This window comes from Cinclus cinclus, chromosome 1 (assembly GCF_963662255.1).
Source record: "Cinclus cinclus chromosome 1, bCinCin1.1, whole genome shotgun sequence".
NCBI lineage: Eukaryota > Metazoa > Chordata > Aves > Passeriformes > Cinclidae > Cinclus > Cinclus cinclus.
Window position 1 is genome coordinate 56,688,840 of NC_085046.1, and position 18,436 is coordinate 56,707,275.

An 18,436-nucleotide genomic window follows, 5' to 3' on the forward strand; every position below is an offset into this window, starting at 1 on the left:
TAAGGGGTTTTTATACAGAGAGAGACTGATCTCACTGGGTTTATCCAGACAAGAGAAGACTTAATCTTACTGCTCTCTTTAAGCAAGTTGTTTTATAGAGAAGAATGAGCCAAGCCATTCTTTGAAATGCACAAGAAGCAACAAACTGAAAGAAAAATAATAGAAATTGTGACTGGGGAGGATAAAAGATCCTTCACTCTTAGAACAGTTAAGCAGATTGGCCAGTGTCCTGTCCAAAATGTTATTGTATTCTATATCTAGCTGTGCCATCTACCCAAAACTGTTACAGGCTCCAAGAGCTGATGTTCAGAAACAGAACCTCAGTGGCGTCTCAGAGACAAATTTAGGAAAAAATACTCTAGAATGAGTTGTGTCCTCTAAACAGATTCCAAGAATCCCTTTCCACCAATGTGAAAGGAATGAGAGGGAGGTATCTTCACAAACAAACTGTGGGCCTGCTGGTAGATAAAGCCAGATACTGATAGGTGAAAGAAGCAATGGCAGGAACCATACCTTCCATATGAATTCTACTAATTGACACAGACTTTTGCTCACCCAAGGCCATGCTAAATTCCTGGACTTGGAGAAAAAGAACAGAAAGACAAAGAAAAAGAAGGGGAAGTGCAGGGGAGATGCACATTAGGAAGAGGGGGGGGTCCTCTATTACACAATTCAGGAAGTCTGTACCTCTCAAGTACCTCAGCCAATTGGGAAAGAGAGGGAAATGCGGCCAGGAAATTAGGATAAAAAGGAGGGTGCAGCCTCTGGCAATTTAAGGGTCCCCATGGCCTCTCCCTTTATTCTAATAAAGTTACAGGATTCTTCTGTCTCCCTTTTGTATATAAACCACTGACACTGTGGGTTAGTTTTCCTGACAAATAGGAAATGCAGGTGAAAGTGAAAAAACAAAAACACAGGCAATTTATTAACAAATAGAATGCCCACAAGCCACGGTAAAAATGTTAAATTAAATGCTAGATATTAAACAGTGAGACCTTGACATTTCCCCCCCCCCCCCCCCCCAAACTGTGAGAAGCATAGCCCACTCCTCAGTTAAAACTTTAAAAAATTTTAGTAAGAGACCATAGGGCACAAAGTCAATAAAGCAAAAGGAACAGCACTGGGTGTTTAGCCACAGCCAGAGGCACACCAGTCAACACAGCAACGCCCCGTAGAGACCCTGGGTATTGCATCAGCCAAACACAAATAGTCATACATGTTCAATCATTTTAACGTAGTTCCTCCTCAGTCCCTCCCCTTGTCTTGGTTTACAGAGGATGTAACCAAAAGCATGCATTCTATCACCATCTGTTGAAACGAGGTGGGGCAGTGATTCTTATCTCTGGAGGGGCTTAGCTTCTGGTTAATGGGCCATTGAGTCCCACTGCAGGACTGATAAAATTACATCATGCCATTGTGAGAGTCTCCAGCCAGGGGGAGGAGCTAAGCCTTTCCTACCTAGATAAAAGCTAGATTTTGAACATCAGATCAGCCTTTTCCCACTGGATTCCAGAGGAAAACTGGGCCTTTCCACATCATCACTGGACTTTCAGAGGAAAACTGCACCCTTCTACAGGACCACTGCTTCAACAAAACTGCAAATATCATTCCAGGAGGACTGCAGCCACCCTTCAATCTGATTGCTACCAACACCCTGACTGATATTAACACTACAACAGCTACCAACCAACATTAGCATCACAACACAACATTCAGATTAAAAGTACTCTATGCTTTAGTAAAACTTCTTTTACAAAAGTCAACATTATGAAACACATAATATTCACTCTAACAATTGCAGAAAAACAACACTGTAATATATTTACCACATGAACAAAACCCCAAAATGCCAGGGAAAAAGTACTGGCTCATGCCACATGGTAGAAGATGGCACAGGCTTCTCTCTCAGTAAAAGAAACCCAAAACAGGAGCTTCATGCTGTAGTTCAGACAAACATGAAAATTTGGTGACTCTTTGGCATCAATCTTCTCTCCACAGCAAATGAAGCAGGTGGGCTAGAGCCTCTCACTGTATGGTCTTTCCTCAGCTTGGCTTTTCCAAGGTCTGGGGCTGAAAATGTAGTGGCCCCTCTCAGCTAGAATTCAATCTGGCCACTGCTGTAAAAGACAATAAGAAGTGTTTTTTACAAATACATCAAAAACAAAAGCAGAGCCAAGGAAGATCTCTATCCTTTATTGAACATGGGGGCAAACATAGCCAAGAATAAAATAAAGGCTGAAGTACTCTAGGCCTTCTTTGCTTTAGTCTTTTAACAGTAAGACCAGATAGCCTCAAGGCAATCAGCCCCCTGAGCTGGTAGACAGGAACAGGGCTTACAACAGCTCCCCTGTAATCCAAAAGGAAGCAGTTAGTGACCAGCTGACCCACTTACTCATAAACCCATGAGTTCAGACAGACTTCATGAGAGGGTGTTGCAGTTATGTAAAGATGGACACAGCTGGTATCACCTCCAGCCCTTTAACTGGCATCCCCACCAGTCCTTTATTTACAAACTCCACATGCCTTCTTTCACAGGGCTCTCTCATGCAACTCTGACTCCTTCTCTTATAGGCAGTTTCACACAGTACTGATTCCTTCTCGTATAGCAGCTCCACATAGCACTGACTCCTTTCACTCTTCATAACTAGCTAGACACAAGTTGTTCCTTTCCAGTTCACCTAACCCTGACTGCCCCTCACACAAAAATCATTTCACTATATCTGCCCCTTACACATCCCCCTACCTCCTCGCAGCACACCCAGCAGATGTCAATTCTTACTCCACCAGACTCCTAGTCTCAAGCTCCCACCTAACATGTAAGTGCCTGTAACTAGTGATCAGCTAACCCACTCTTTTTTATCTCCCAAACTGATTGGGCTGGCACAGATGTTTCCACTCCTTGGTAATCAGTACAGCTGCAAGTCATTGGGAAAGATTCCCTCCTGCACTAGCCTTTCAGCCTAGCTACCCACAAGAGGGTACTGAGGGAGCTAGCAGAAAAGCTTGCCAAGCCACTCTCTATAATTTATAATGAGACTTGATTAATTAGGGAGGTCCCAGATGACTGGAGGCTGGCCAATGTCCCATCCACAAGAAGTGTTGGAAGGAGGATCCAGGGAACTACAGGCCTGTCAGCCTGACCTTGGTGTCCAGGAAGGTTACGGAACAGATCATCTTCAGTGCAATCAGGCAACACATACAGGACAGCCAAGGACTTAGACAGCCCAGCCAGCATGGGTTTAGAAAAGGCAGGTCTTGCTTGACCAAACTCATCTCCTTTTTTGACCAGATACCCCACCTAGTGGATGGGGGAAAGGCTGTGGATGTGTCTACCTGGACTTCAGCAAAGCCTTTGATACCGTCTCCCAATGAATTCTCCTGGAAAAGTTGTCAGTCTGTGGCTTAGACAGGTGCACGCTTTGCTGGGTTAAGAACTGGCTGAATGGCTGGGCCAAGAGAGATGTGGTGAGTGGTGCTGCATCCAGTTGATGACTGGTCACCAGTGGGGTTCCCTGAGGCTCAGTATTGGGCCCAGCCCTGTTTAATATCTTTATTGATGATCTGGATGAGGGAATCTAGTGCACTCTCAGTTGCCCACTCACAAACAACACTAAGTTGTTGGGCAGGAGTGTATGATCTTCTGGAGAGTAGAAAGGCTCTGCAGAGGGATTTGGACAGGCTGGGTTGATGGGCTGAGACTGACTACAGGAGGTTCAACGAGGCAAAGATCCAGCATTAGAGTCACAGCAACCCTATGGAGCTCTACAGGCTGGGGGAACAGTGGCTGGAAAGCTGCCTAGGAGAAAAGGATGTGGGGATGTAAGTCAACAGCTGGCTGTAAATGCATTTATCAATGTGACCAGATGGCCATGAAGGCAAATGGCATCCTGACCTGTATTAGCAATAGTGTGACCAGCAGGAGCAGGGAAGTGATTGCTATCCTGTACTTGGCACAGTTGAGGCTGTACCTTGTGTACTGTGTCCAATTCTGAGCACTTCAATTCAAGAAAGACATTGAGGTGCTGAAGAGTTTAGAGCATGAGTCCATGGAGGAGCAGCTGAAGGAGCTGGGTCACTTAGCATAAAGAAAAGGCTCAGGGCGACCTTTATTGCTCTCTACATCTGCCTGAAAGGAGGTTGTAGCAAGGTGGGGGTCAGCCTTTTTTCTCCCAGGCATCTAGTGACAGGACAAGAGGACATAGCCTTGAGATGTGCCGGGGGGGATTAGATTTGACATAGGAAGAATTTCTTAATGGAAAGGGCTTTTAAAGATGGGAATGGGCTGCCCAGGGAGGCATAGTGTCACCAATCCCTGGAGATGTTAAAGAAAAGATTGGATGCAGCACTTAATGCCATGGCCTAGTTGACAAGATGGAGATTGGTAAAAACTGGAACTTGATTATCTTGGATGTGTTTTCTGGCTTAAATGATTATGTGATTCTGTGAATCCTAAATAACTAGAATTCTTGGAATTCTTTAATGTTAAAACAAAATGTTGGTAAAATTTTCACTTTAAGCATGAATAGTTTCAAGAAACATTGAATTCTTCTGAAAACATCTTACCTATTAATTTCTTTCAGATATAGCATTGTTTCTTCCTGCAGAACCCTGTCCTTAAGAAATTCACCTAATTGCCTCATCACCTGACCTGACTACAGTCCCAAATTCTCAAACCTAAAACGAGTAGTACTTGGCTCCATTCTGTTGGAAGGGCACGTCACATGGGAAACTTACTCAGCCCAGAGGGTAAATTCATTCCAGTGACCCTTACACTTAAACTCTACTGCTACTCTAAAGGGTATTTTATTATGCTGTTTTAAGTCTCTTAAAGTAGACTGAGAAAGCCTGAAACACTGTGTTTCATTAGTACACTTATACAGGAGTTACAAGTTTCAATGTCTTCTTCAAGGTGCAGGTAACTGTGCAACTGTACACATTACTGTTCATCAGAAGGAAGAATTAGCATGGTCTGCAGAACTAGAAATGAATGTGGATTCCCCTGAGGAATACGTACAAGATGCTGACTGAGTGGGCTGAACTGTTATGCTCTCGTTTTAAAAAACGGTGTGTGTGTGTGAGGGAATAGCACCAGCTGTGCACGCCCTTGTCTAGGCAGCAGCTCTAGCTTGGCAGCACAGGAGCAGAGAAGGTGGTGAGGGTGATTTGCCTCTGAGAGAAAACACAGAAATTTTCCACTGAAGCGCCTAGATAGTGTTTAAGAACTAACTAGCACAAAGGAAAAAAAAAAAAAAAAAGGCAAGCAAGAGCAGCACATGCCCCTAAAAAAGTTCAAGGGCTGGTCACCTGTATCATCTGTAATAGTGGGAGACTCAGTACGACCATCAGAGACCCCTTCAGACCACTGCCTAGGGCCATATAAGGACTTCCAACAGGAGGCGGACGCATGTGAATTAGTTATACGACAGCGATGTTTATGTATTAGCTAGGAAGTAAGTTGTAATGTATGATCCCGATGGACTAAATGCCCTGTTGTAGTTTCATGACACACATCCGATTAGAGGAGATACCCTCCCAAAGTGTCCAACACTGTAACAAAGAATGCCCGCTTTCTAATACTTAAGATGGTGTTTATTTTCCGGCGGGTTTCGGTACCACCTTAGGCTCGTCGGGGATCGCCGAGGCCGGCGTTGGTGATTGCGGGGCGCGGCTCCGCCCGCCCGGCCGGCCCCGAGGCCGCGCTGTCTCTCAGCAGCTCCGCCCGCGCGCGCAGGCCCCACCTCTCCCCGCCCAGCGGCGGCTCCGCCCCGCCCCTCGCGCCGGGGGAAGGAAGCTGCCCTACCCCGCGCCTGCGCCAGGACCACAGCAGTTCCCTTCCCACAAGTGCCTGCACCTAAAAGAAGATAGAATAATAGTACTGGCAGAAGGGCGTAGCTGGGGCGGTGCCTTTCAGTGGTCTAAGTCGCTGTTCACCAGTTCCTTTCAACGCTCACGCTCTGCAGAGAGCACTTTTTGCTGTCTTTTCCGCTGCTACTAGTCAGGCAGCAGTGGACACCATTCTTGAGGGGCCGAAGGCGGGCTGGGTCCTTGCTAAGGCGGTGGCGCGGTGTGTGACGCATCGCAGCGGCGAAACGCAGCGCTCCCGGCGCCGGGCGGAGGCGTGGGCACGATGATGCCCGGGGAGACGCCGCCGCCGGTCGGGACTGCGGCCGCTGCCGGCGCCTGCGCCAACTGCGGTGTTCTCCAGCAGGTAGACATGCCCCGCCGCCCCTGTGGCGCTCGAGTGGGGTTTTTGCTCACGGGTGAGGTAGTGGGTCAGCGCCGGGCCGCTGGCGGGTAGGAAGTGTCGGGTCGCAGTGTACAGTCAGCGCTCCCTGTGCCGTCGGGAAGGCGGATGGCGTGAGTGGTAAACGGCTCTGTAAGAGTAGCAGCAGTGTCGAGCTTTAGCCAGGTGAAGTGTGGAAAAGTAGCTCGTGTCTCCGCCACTCATGCCTGGTGGGATCTGTCAGGGAGTTTCTAGTCGTGTCCTTTTGGCTTTGCTTCGGTGCAATATAAGGATTTAGGATTTGCTTCCTTGAGGGCTCTTAAGCGAGCGTGTGTTTTTATGGTATTATGCTTTGGATAATTCTTGTTTCACTCCTTTAAATGAAGAGAAGGTCCTCTTGAGAGTTCATAGGGCGCACTTAGAATCAGTATGGATGAGAAACCGAAAAATCTGAAGATTCAAGTCAGCTAATGTTTATAGCTGATATTCTGCCAAAGATCAATTGGATTTAGAGGGAAAAAGTTATAGGGATTTAGTATAGAATCTACTGCAAAGGCAAAGTTGGAAGAGCTTTGGTAGTAAGGCCTCACTTAAATGTGCTTACTTGCCTGTGGAGCCTGCATTCTGTGCATGTATTTAAATGTACTTTTGGTGATTTAGTAACTTATTCAGCAGGAGACCTGAAAAAGAGAAGACAGTTTATTGTATTTTCTGTAACATTAGCAATCAGATTAGGGGTTATTTGCAGTACTGATTTTTGGGGTGTAAGTTCTTTACTGACTTGAGACTCTTCCTTACAGAATATAGATGAATATGTAGCTGCATTAATTGCACTGAAGCAAAAAATGATTGATGGAGAGTAAGTACAATTGTACACATTTTTGTTTGTTTGTTTGTTTGGGTTTTATTGTTCTTAGGTACTTACAACAATGCAGGAAATACAATTTGTGGAATGTGGATATTTCTTAATGAACTACACTAAACGCTCCTCAAAATGAAAATAAGTTCTTCACAAGCACATCCTAAATCTAGACTGTAAGACTAATTTATTCTGTAAAACATCTGTGAATAATGACAGTAAATAGGGCTATTTTATGTACCTGTAGTATTATTAGAAGTACAGGCAGAAGCTACTCTTTGAAGTGATTTATTGATTTATTCATTTATTTAAGGTAGAAGCAGATCTTTGATGATATTTATTTTTTTCATTTTTTTGTAGTGAAGAATATGAGAACTACAAGTTGAGTAGATGTACATGGACTTTTTCAGCAGAATTTAGTCTGATCATTAAATTCTAAAATTCTGTTTGGATTAAATACCAGAATATGAAAAGTGAAGCTGACCATTGTTCAGAACAGTATGATTATAAAATCCTTCTTACAGTTTGCTTTCTTTTCTGTGCTTGCTTCCAGTTCTTCTCAAAACCCATCAATGTATGAAATAATATATCAAGATATATTATGCATACCTCCATAGTATGGCCTAATATCCATGCTGTGTTTCCTAATTTTAGTGGTTTGTTTCTTAGATACCCTTTCCTAGATACGTGTCAATGTGGCTTTAGTGAATCTAAATGCCAGTCCTGCATTCTATTTCCATAGAGTATTTCAGCTAGCACACACTGGGTCTCTTAACTAGGACCCTTTTTTCAAAGCTCCTTTACTCTGTTGTGATTTCTTTTCAGACCTCTAAACTTTATGTCCCTCTTCTTTCTGCCAGTGCAAGTATTTCTTGTGGAAATTGCCTCTTCTTTAAGTACTTTCAGCTCAGCCTTTCTTTTTTGCCTTACTGGATGGCTAACTATTGCAATAGAAAGTAATGCAGCCCTCCCTGTACTGGAGTAGCTCCCATGGCATTACTCTTTCTTGTCCTGTCTTTTCTCTGTTCTTAAAAATCATAACATTTGAGGAAAGAAGAGTTAACTTTCCTTGGTGCTGTCCCATGGCCCTCATGCATCAGGATGCTACTCTTTATGGCTGCTAGGAGAATAATATAAAGATTTAAACCTTTTAGGGTCTTTTGAACTGTTTCTCTGAGATGTGTGTTCTTTTTTAGGAAAAACTCCTTTCAAGTTTAGAAACGTGTTATTTATGTGTATATATATATATATATATATATATATATATATATGTGTTCTTGTATATCAATGTATAGTATGTCCTTTATCTAAGAAATTTTTTTTTGAAACTGCAGTTAGTTAATGGCTACAACTTCATGTAATTGCGAGTTGGTTTTTATTTTTTATATTAATAAAAGAGTTATATGGACTACTGTCAGAAAATGTAAGCCAATTTTACACTTTACCTATTTATCTATAAAGTAGAAGGAAAGATACCCTAACACATGATTGTCAAAATCAGGTGAGCAAATGAGTAATGTCTGGCTTTTTTCTTTTCTTACAGTCGTTTGCTGACAGAATATCAACAGAAATGCACTGATATCCTTTAGTTTTCTATTTGTGTTCTTAAAGGATTAGTATATCTAAAACATTTCTTACAAAAGGGCTTGAGGTTTTCTATTTAAATTATGAGATTATGTCTTTAGTAAAGAACAAACTGGGTAGGTTTTGTAAAGAAAATAGGCCTTTGGAATTAAAACTATCCACTGAAGATCTGCCTGTTTCTGGTATATGGTTTCAGGTGGTCTATTTGATGTCTGAATTGCTGAGAATTACTCAATCTTTTTCATGTTACAGAAGAAGATCTTATTCACTTCAAATGTATTGAAATGCACATTTTCAACACTTCATTCTGCAAGTCTTGGGGAGGGTTTTGGTTTTTTTTTTTGTGAGGAAGTCTTTACTGGATGTTTCTTTGCAAGTGGCAGTTGGTTTGAAATATGCTTAAGGACATTTGATAAACTGGTTTTAATTTCTACCTTAACAAGATATTACAGCTTCAATTTGCTGAACGGTAAGTTTGATTTATATTGTTTGATAATGATGTATTACTATATTCTCTGTGCTGTGGTTAGTTTTGGGAGTCTGATGGTGTCATAGCAACAGCCATGGGTCTAAACTGCCCTTTTAGTATGGTACTTTAACCATGCTTCCTAGGCCATAGTTAGCAAAGGTATGATGAGGAAAGAAATCTGTCCTTCCTCTACAATACTGTCATGGGTTTCTTTCCTGGCCCTGGGCTAGTGAGAGTCTTAAGTCACCAAGTGGAGATAGGGAGCTCATCTTTTGGTGGTGGTTAAATGTAAGCCTATTTGGGGCATCCATATTTGTGTGAAGCATTTTGACTTAAAGTTGTGTCTGTGTGCCCTTGCGTGCTCTGTGATTATAGAGGAAGAGGCAGCATATAATTTTTATGGAACTCCAACTTGCCTGCTGAAGAACACTATAGTTGGACTGTGCTCTTACTTTACAGCAGTTTGTATGCATGCAGAGACACTTATTACTGCATTTTAGTGTAGGCAGCATACTTCTATGGCACATGCCATCTGCTTGCATCTAGCTTTGGGTTCGCTGTAGTGTTTTTAAATCAGATCTTGGATTTTCTTTAAATAGCTGGAAAAATGAGAACACTGAAACTCTTAAAGTTTTTGGGTATCTCTCACAGCATTTTCTTCCATAGGATAAAAGCAAAATACTCAGATGCTTGACTGAAGAATCAGAATGCTGAGTTTCAAATCATCTGTATTTTTGGCAACTCTTTTTAATTGCGCATCTAATTTCAGCGAGATCTCTGCTCTTCGTTGTCAAGTGGAGAAGATGTTACAGAAAATTCTGCCTCTGGAAAAGTGCCAGGAAGAGTTGGGTTCCCTGAAGGCAGAGTTGGAAGAAAAAAAGGTGTGCTCGTAAGGTTTAAATCATTTGCACTTTTTGTGTTGAAGGAAATGTATATATCTAATGCTTGTCTTAATGAAACTGACTGTAACAAGCTTTGTTCTTATTTCCAGCTCATTGGGACAGGTAGTTCTGGTGAAATTAGATGGAATTAATTAAATTACTTCAGGTTTCAGATGGGCAATAAGTTTAGGATGTTATAGTTCTTAAGATTTTTGATCAGATTATTTGGTTATTTCCTCACTGAGGAAAGACAGAAGGAATGAAAAATATTCAGACTTCTTTGGTTTTCTGCTCTGATCTTGTCAGATGATTGAATATAACTTGTACTAGTGAAAAGGTGCCTAGAAAGAGGGCCTGTGCAGTATAGGGTTGTGCTTCTGTTACCTTTTTGAACATATTTTGAACATTTTACATCATTAGCTTCCCAGGTTTATTCCTAATTTCTCTCCCATCCCTTAGCTGAGATTTAGTCTAGAGGAAAGAAGGGATAGATTGTTCAAATTACCTATATGTAATGTGTTTTCTAGACATTATTATAATTTCTAAAGAAAATACCCCATGTTCTTTCTTGTATTTTTTTCATTATAGTATAAGACATGATACTAACACTTGTCTTGTTGCTGTACCTAGTTAGTGTTCTATGTTAGAATGGTCTTATAATTCCTCTTCCCTCACAAGCAAGCAGCTGATGTCCTGATGGCACTTTTTTCAGTAAAAAAAGGATTATATATATGGTGTTTAATAGTTAAGCTCTTGACTTCAGCTTCAAGTTCCTATCCAGTTAGGCGTTGAAGGCATGTACTCAAAAGATACACATATAGAGATTTATGTGTTCATTTGTTATTACTTTTGCCTTTAAAGAAAAAGGATAATGTGACTTTCCAACTTGCTTCTTTTCTTATTGAATATATCTTTTTGGCCAGGCACTGTTTTCATTAGAAGAGATAAGGTGTCTGCCGTCTTTTTTTTCTTTTTTTTTTTTTTTTTGCCTTCAGTATGGACATATTTTAACTGTGCTTTCCTTCTTCAGAGTTCTCTCAAGATTTATCAGGAGAGTCAACTGGAATATGTTAAAATTAAAGAAGAAATATTAAACAGTGATGCTGTGTGAGTGATGCTTCTTTTTTTCCCAACCTTTCTTTGCCTCTTACCTCTTCCAGACTTGATAGTGTACCTTACCTAGTTATGCTTTCCATTTCACTAAAAGTTTTGAACTTACGGGTTCTTAGAACAAGGAGTTGATGGAAGAATGATCTTAAGTTTTGTAGCAAACACTCTAGAGTGCAGTGTTAGTTTATTTTTTGTCTTGTCATGAAGTAGTTTTATGTGGTTGTTTAATGAGAGTTTTTAGGAACAGGATGAAAATGGAAAAAAGCTTCTCCAGTTCTAAGTGGTTCTTAGTCTCAGTTTTTTGTTATTGTCATCCAATTCAGTTTTGCTGTTAAGTTCTCTGAGGCCAGTATAGAAATGAGACTGTCAAAGTGGTCTGTACTAAAATCAGTCCTTAAAATAATTGTTTTAATATAACAGCTCAGCAGTTCATAGTGAACTATCTGCCATGTTTGGAAATGAGCAGGGGAGATTTGGCACCAAAAAGTGCAAAAGTAATTTTGGTGCCATAGTACAGAATATTCTGAAGCTGTGCCTTGGGAATTCCCAAAGTTTGTTTTTCCAGTAAGCAGTTGCTCTGAGGTTTCCTTGCCTGGATCATATATGTGTTTTAATTCTTATAGTTCTTGATGGATACTCTAATGAACTTGTCTAATTGCTTGCTAGTCATCTAATATTTTTAACCTTTTGATCACCTGTATCAGGGAACTGTGACTTTTCAATATTGTGTGGGAAGGTACTCATGGTCTCAAAAAACCAACTAACATATAGCAATGTGTTGGTACTTGTGGTTATTTTTCTTCATGTGCATCACTTTTCGGTTACGAAAACCAATGATTGCTCTCTAGTGACTTGGAATTCTAAGACCCTTCTGGTTTTGTAGCCAGCTTTTATTTCTGATGTGTTCTAACAGACATCCCATTGGGACTTTATCTGGTGACTCCTTGCTTCCTTGTAAGCTGGTTATAATTTTTAACTTTGGTGTTTCTAAGCTATTTTAGTGCTACCAGCAGGTCAAGGGAAGTGATTGGTTCCCTCTGCTCAGTACTAGTGAGGTCATGCCTTGAAGTACTGTGCCCAGTTCTGGGGTTCACTGTACACGAGAGAGTCTAATGAAGGTCCATGAGATGATCAAGTGACTGAAGCATTTCTCAAAATAAATATAGCCTAGTATTTTTACACGACTTGTGAAACATACGGTATTCACAAGCAGAGCAGCAAGCCATTATTACCCTAAGGACTGTATGAGGGGACTAGCATTGTTGTCATTTCTTCAGCCAGACTGCACTTACTTTACATATAGACATACTCGATGTACTGTGAGCTTAATGAAATATTCAGCACATCGTCCCATCTAAGAGCAGCAGAGAGCAGCTACCCCATTGCTAGCTGCATCTTAAGCAAGAACTGACCTTTCTGATGTGCTGGCAGTTTATTGTGTCAGTATAGGTGTAATGTTTGTCACTGTCTGTCACTCATATCTTCGAGAAGGAGGAGCCAGGGAACTACAGGCCAGTCAGCCTCACCTTGATCCCTGGGAAAGTCACCTGATGGAGCAGGTCATCCTTGAACTTATTTTCAGGCACATGAAGGACAAGAAGCCTGGGAGTAGACAGCATGGCCCCACCAAGGGGAAGTTGTGTTTCACTGACCTTATAAATTGACATATCTGCTAGATCACAGAGCAGTGGCTGATGTCTGACAGGCCATCAGTAAGATCTGACACCATCTCCCATAACAGCCTCATCCTAGCATGTTAGGCTGGTGCTGTAGGGGCTGGATGGGCAGACAGTGGATCAAAAACTGGCTGAAAGGCTGGGCCTTGAGTGTGGTGATGAACACTGTGCAAAGTCTAGTTGGAGACCAGTAGATAAACCTGCCTTGCTGGAGACATCAAGGGCTGCATAGTGAATCTAGTCCAGTTTAACATCTTAGTGATCTGCATGATGGGGCAGAGCCTACTGTCAGCAAGCCTGCCAGTGTCATAAGTGTGGCTGATGGACCAGAGGGGTATGCTGCTATCCAGCACAAGCTTGACAGGCTGAAGAAATGAGCTGGCTGAAACCTTGGGAAGTTCAGCAAGGAGAAGTGTGAAGCCCAGCACCTGATGAGGAACAATCACATACACCAGTAGGTGCTGAGGGATGCTTAGGTGGACTTAGCACTTTGGGGTGCTCTCATGACATGAGCCAGCGATACACACTTGTGGCAAAGAAGACTGCTGGTATCTTGGTGTTCAGTAAGCAAAGTTTTGCCAGCAGGCTGAGGGAGATGCTACTTCTCTTCTGCTCAGCACTGCTTATGCCACCCCTGAAGTACTGTGTTAATTCTGGACTTCTCAATACAAGAGAGACATGGATATATGGGAGTGAGTTCAGTGAAGGACCATGAAGATGATTAAGGAATAGGAGCATCTCTCCATTGACAGAAGGCTGAGAGAACTGGGACTGTTAAGTCTGGAGAAGAAAGGACTCAGGGGTGGTATTATCAATGTCTATAAATACCTGAACGGCGCATGTGAAGAAGACTGAGCCAGGCTTACTTCTTGGACCCCAGTGACAGGACAAGAGGCAGTGGGCCCAAGCTAAGACAAAGGTGGTTATGCTTCCTGTCAACATCAGGAAACGTTTTTTGCTGTGAGAATGACTGAGTACTTCCATAGATTGCCCTGGGAGCTTGTGGCCTCACCATTCTTGGAAATATTCAGAAGCTATCTGGAAATGGTCCTGGGCAGCAAGCTGTAGGTGTCCCTGCTTGAGCAGCGTGAGTTGAACAAGATGAGTTCCAAAGGATTCTTGCAACTTCACCTTCAATTCTGTGATGCTGTAGCTGTTTTGTATACCTCTGATACTGAGTCCATTTTAAGCAGTAGGTCATATGAGTTCAATAATTTAAAAGCTGGATTTTTTCAGAAGCAGAGTAATAGTGAATTGTTCATAAAATTGCTGTTAATCTACAGTTACTTGTAAAAACTTAGGTCAGAAATTATCATTCATCCTTTGGTCCAATCTGCCATTCAGAGCCAGTGTTAAAGTTAGCTTGCTCAGGACTGTCTAGTTGAGATCTGAATTACTGTACAGGGATGGCAATTCCCATGGAGTGCATCTTCTGTTAGCATAGCATTCTGTCATCTGCAGTTGTGCATCTATCTTGAAGATCAGATAGGAATTTGAGTTGGGTAGCATAAGAGGAGTTCTGCCCACACGTCATCTGCAAACTGCCTTTTATAAATTGCTAGATTTAACATCTACCTATTTTCTTCATGTAGTTGTGTGTTGATGAAATTCGTATAGTACTACATATGTAAATGTAATTATTTAATTTGTAAATATGGTTGCAATGATAATGTTGGCACTTAGTTTCTGTTTGTTTATTCAGATTACTAGTTATTTGTATCATAGTTTTTTATTTCAAGTTGAAAAGTGCTTATGAAGGTCATGGAGTCCAACTCCATTTTCCTCGCAGGACTACTTAAAACTAAGCTGTAGGACTAAGACTGTTCAGGTCTAGAACCTTTCTAGAACCTGTTCTAGAACTCTGGCTTGGTGTCAATGATTGCTTCCCTGGGGAGCCTGAAGAACCTTTTCTTAATGTCCCAGCTGAACATCCACCAATGCAGCTCCATTGCATTTCCTTCTGTCCTATAACTGGTCACCAGAGGGAGATCAGCACCTTCCTCTTCACTGTCGCCCGCTGAGAAGCTGTAAACTGTGATGAGGTTACCCCTTAGCCTTCTCTTTCCTAAGCTAAACAAGCCAGTTATGGTTTTGCAGCGCAGGTTTCTGGGAGTCCCAGGGTCTGTCATTGAAGACAGATGTGAAGAAGGCATTAACATCTCTGCTTTGCACCCCTATTTGTGATGTTGACTAATCTCATCGAGCAGTGGACTGATGTTGTTTCTGATCTTCCATTTGCTGTTAAGATATTTTGAAAAGCCCTTCTTATATCCTTCAGACTACTGGTCAGCTTGAATTCTAATAGAGCTTTGGCTGCATGAGTCTGCTCCCTGAAATGGTAAACAGCATCTCTGTGGTCTTCCTGTGTCAACTGATCTTGCTTCCAATGTCCATGCATTGTACATGTAGTACTTCTGTGTATTCACTTGAAGATACTCTACAGAGAAACAGAAGTTTTTTACCTCTTGTTTTCTAAAGAACAACTTCCCCCCCCCCCTTTTTTTTCTGTGAAGATGTTTATGAGGAGTTTTGCTGAAATTCTCACATATGGCTTGACTGTCAAAGCCACCATATAGGAAAGTAAGTATGAACCTCTTCAGGCTGAGAAGGCACAGACTCCTTGGTCTATTACTTTATAGTATAAATACTTTGACTACTGAACATGCAAAAGGTGGTCAGTCATGCCATTTATGAGTGGGTTTTTGAATATATTCTGGTAAATGTCTAAAATTATAATTAAAGCCTGAACATCCAGAAAGGCTTAGATGGTAAATCTCAATCTATTACACAGGTTTTAATGTGAGGAATAGATGAACTGTGTTCTGCTTCATGAAAGTGATCTGTGATCATTTGTAGAATTGTCTACTTACCACAGCAGTTTTAAAAAAATTCTGAGATATTGGAATTTAACAGAAGAAAATAACAGATTTTTTTTACTTTTCTATTTATTTATTTTCCAGTTCTGTATGTTTTACATATAAGGTAGGGTTGGAAATGCTGAAGTCAAAATTGTTTGGAATGCTTAATGTTTTTTCCTTTGGTTTGACTTTAGTCTAAAGCATCTGGATGTTCTGAACAAAAAGCTATGGGACATAACTCATCCTGAAGGCCATTCCTGATTGTCTAATTGCTTAGATATTCATTGCAAGCAAAGCTTGATTATTTTAAGGAGTAAAACTAGCCTCTCTGCAATACATCACAGAAATGCAAAAAACAGAAGCCAGGTTTCTGGTGTAGTATTTCTAATCCCAAGTTGTAGCTAAAGGTATATTTAGTGGATTGACTCTCTTAAAAGCAAACTTTGCCTCTGTAACAGATACAGCTGTTTCTGTGAGAGTGTCAGCAACATGCCACCAATTTAATTTTTCAGCTTCAGGGACTGATTGGTCTCAGAGGTCCTGGGTATAGGTATGTTTTCTTTGAATGGCTAGATTTATCTTTTTCTTTTCATGCAACGTAATTATATTTTAAAAAAATGATCTATTAATGTGTTCTTTTTAACAGGAGAAAGAAGTTGGAAACTAAAGTGAAAAAACTTGAAGGTAACTTTCTACGTTGAGTAGGACAACAGTGCAGTAACATAATCTCTTTTTTCCTTTTATGTCCAGAGGAATTGTGACTTTAACTTTGATGCCTAAGGAGCAAGGCAGGCTAGTACTATGTGGGGTGCTTAGTCTCTGCAGCTCTCCTGCAGAATGTTTTCTTCTGAGCTGTCTTAAGCACATGACATAGATGAAGTTGGAAGTGAACTTTTGATTGTGAAAACTTCAGATGTTGGAATCTTATCAGCCTCTCAAGGCAACTTGATTCAGTAACATGTTTTTCCTTATAAATAGGTGGAAACTGCCATGTTTCAGTTTACACCTAATGTCTGCCATACAGCATTGAACAGTCTCATTCTGTCTTCATGATACCTCCTTGTACATGAAAGCTGTTCTTGGGTTCTTTCTATGATTTGTTATGTTTTCCCCTCTGGCTAATTAAGTCTAGTTCAACAAGCCTGTTTTCATAGGGCATGTGCTCCAATGTTCTAATAATCGTGGCAGGATTCTTCTTGTTTATGTTCATATTTAAGTATATGGTGTTCCTGATGCATGTTTTCTAGTTTTTAAATATTCTGACACTTTTGGTTGGTTGGTTGGTTTGTATACTTGCTTTGTTTTTACATGGAGAGAAAGCATTGGCTTCATGGCACTGTTTTTTCTTGTTTTGCTGGTAGAGGATGGGTATACATAAGTCTTTTTGAGACTTCACTTGCTGTATCATCAATGAGCAAGGCAGATATTTGCATTCATATCACACATATTTTACCCGTGCTTACCATAGTTTAAAGTACAGTGAACTGAGTGACATATCTTAGTGTTAGAAACCCCCTGAATCTTATTGTAAAGTGTAGAAATACAGTTGAAGAGCAGGGCTCAGAGGACTGCTCAGCTCATGACTGAAGTGGATGTACTAAGTTTGGTAGGCCACAAGGTCTGGCAAGCCGAGGCAGAAACCCTGAATGGAGAAGCAAAAGGTGTGCTCGGTGTGCTTTGTTTAAGATAAATCATGCAAGACCATACGTGCCTATGCTGGTCTGTGCAGAGACTCTGTGCTGAGCTCTGATTAAGTAATGTTACTTAGAAACACCAATAGTGTGGTTGTGCTATTTTTAGCTGTAGTTGACAAGGTAGATATACTGATGTGTGAAATCAATAAATTGGTTTCATGCTTGCATCAAACGGGGGTCTCGTCTCTTTGTTGATCGCCGTCATAAAGTACAGGTACATTGTTTATTTTGATGAGAATTTTGGAATTCCATTGCAGGACAGCCAGGTTTTTTACACACCTGCCTCCAAAATGTCAAATTCTGACAGAACTAGAACAAAGTACTGGGAGAGAATATGTGTTAGGTCCAATTTCAGTGACTATTTTATCTGTTTTGTTTTTTTCTATGTTCATTAAATATCTCAAACCTTGTATCTTTTGTCAGTATGAAATTTTGCCTTGATTGTTTTTTTGTTAGCCTACCACTCAAGGTACCTTTTAAAAGCCTTTTATTTTAAAAAGCTCTCTTCTGTTTTGATCAGCAGGAAATTTCACTTATTTTCTTTCCTACCTGTATATAAGTCATAAAGCTGAACTCACAGGCGTTCTCTCAGCTGACTCTGTCACCTGATAATTTTCCCAGGAACCTCGCATTCAGTTCTCACCTACCCTGTACCCTCTATTTCCACCCCTCTGCACTCTTCCCATGTGTCTGTTAGACATTAAGAGATAAGGTCATCTTCTCTATTAGTCTTGAGTGCTGTCTGTATATTTCTAGTGGAGCTGGCTATGGTGTTTTCATCTTTGAACTAGAGCTCTTATTAAATAAGAGAATAAAACATGTAAAAAAGCACTCACACCTCAATTTTATGTCCTTTTTTCACTTGGTGTATATTTTTCTACAGTACAATATCATTACAATATGACCCAGTCTTCATTCTTGCGTATAATTGAGAAAACTAATAAGTGTATTGCAGTGGTTCAAAACAGTAATTATACAGTAGAAGGCAATATACTAGTATGCATAAGTTGTCCAAATGAACCAGAATATAGTTTCAATAGATTTGTATTTCACACTATTTTTTTCTGGTAATTTGATTTGCA

At 41.0% G+C, this 18,436-nt stretch overlaps 1 protein-coding gene across 1 annotated transcript in view; it reads left to right on the forward strand.

The window, feature by feature from the left end:
• The first annotated feature begins 6,116 nt into the window (after positions 1–6,116).
• ICE1 (interactor of little elongation complex ELL subunit 1) overlaps positions 6,117–18,436 on the forward strand; it is a 33,336-nt gene continuing 21,016 nt past the window's right edge. The window contains exons 1-7 of the mRNA XM_062507156.1: positions 6,117–6,208; positions 7,024–7,082; positions 8,626–8,660; positions 9,117–9,135; positions 9,905–10,016; positions 11,047–11,123; positions 16,307–16,356. Coding sequence (XP_062363140.1) covers positions 6,128–6,208; positions 7,024–7,082; positions 8,626–8,660; positions 9,117–9,135; positions 9,905–10,016; positions 11,047–11,123; positions 16,307–16,356 — 433 coding nt within the window. The 5' untranslated portion in view covers positions 6,117–6,127. The remainder of the gene's footprint in view (positions 6,209–7,023; positions 7,083–8,625; positions 8,661–9,116; positions 9,136–9,904; positions 10,017–11,046; positions 11,124–16,306; positions 16,357–18,436) is intronic.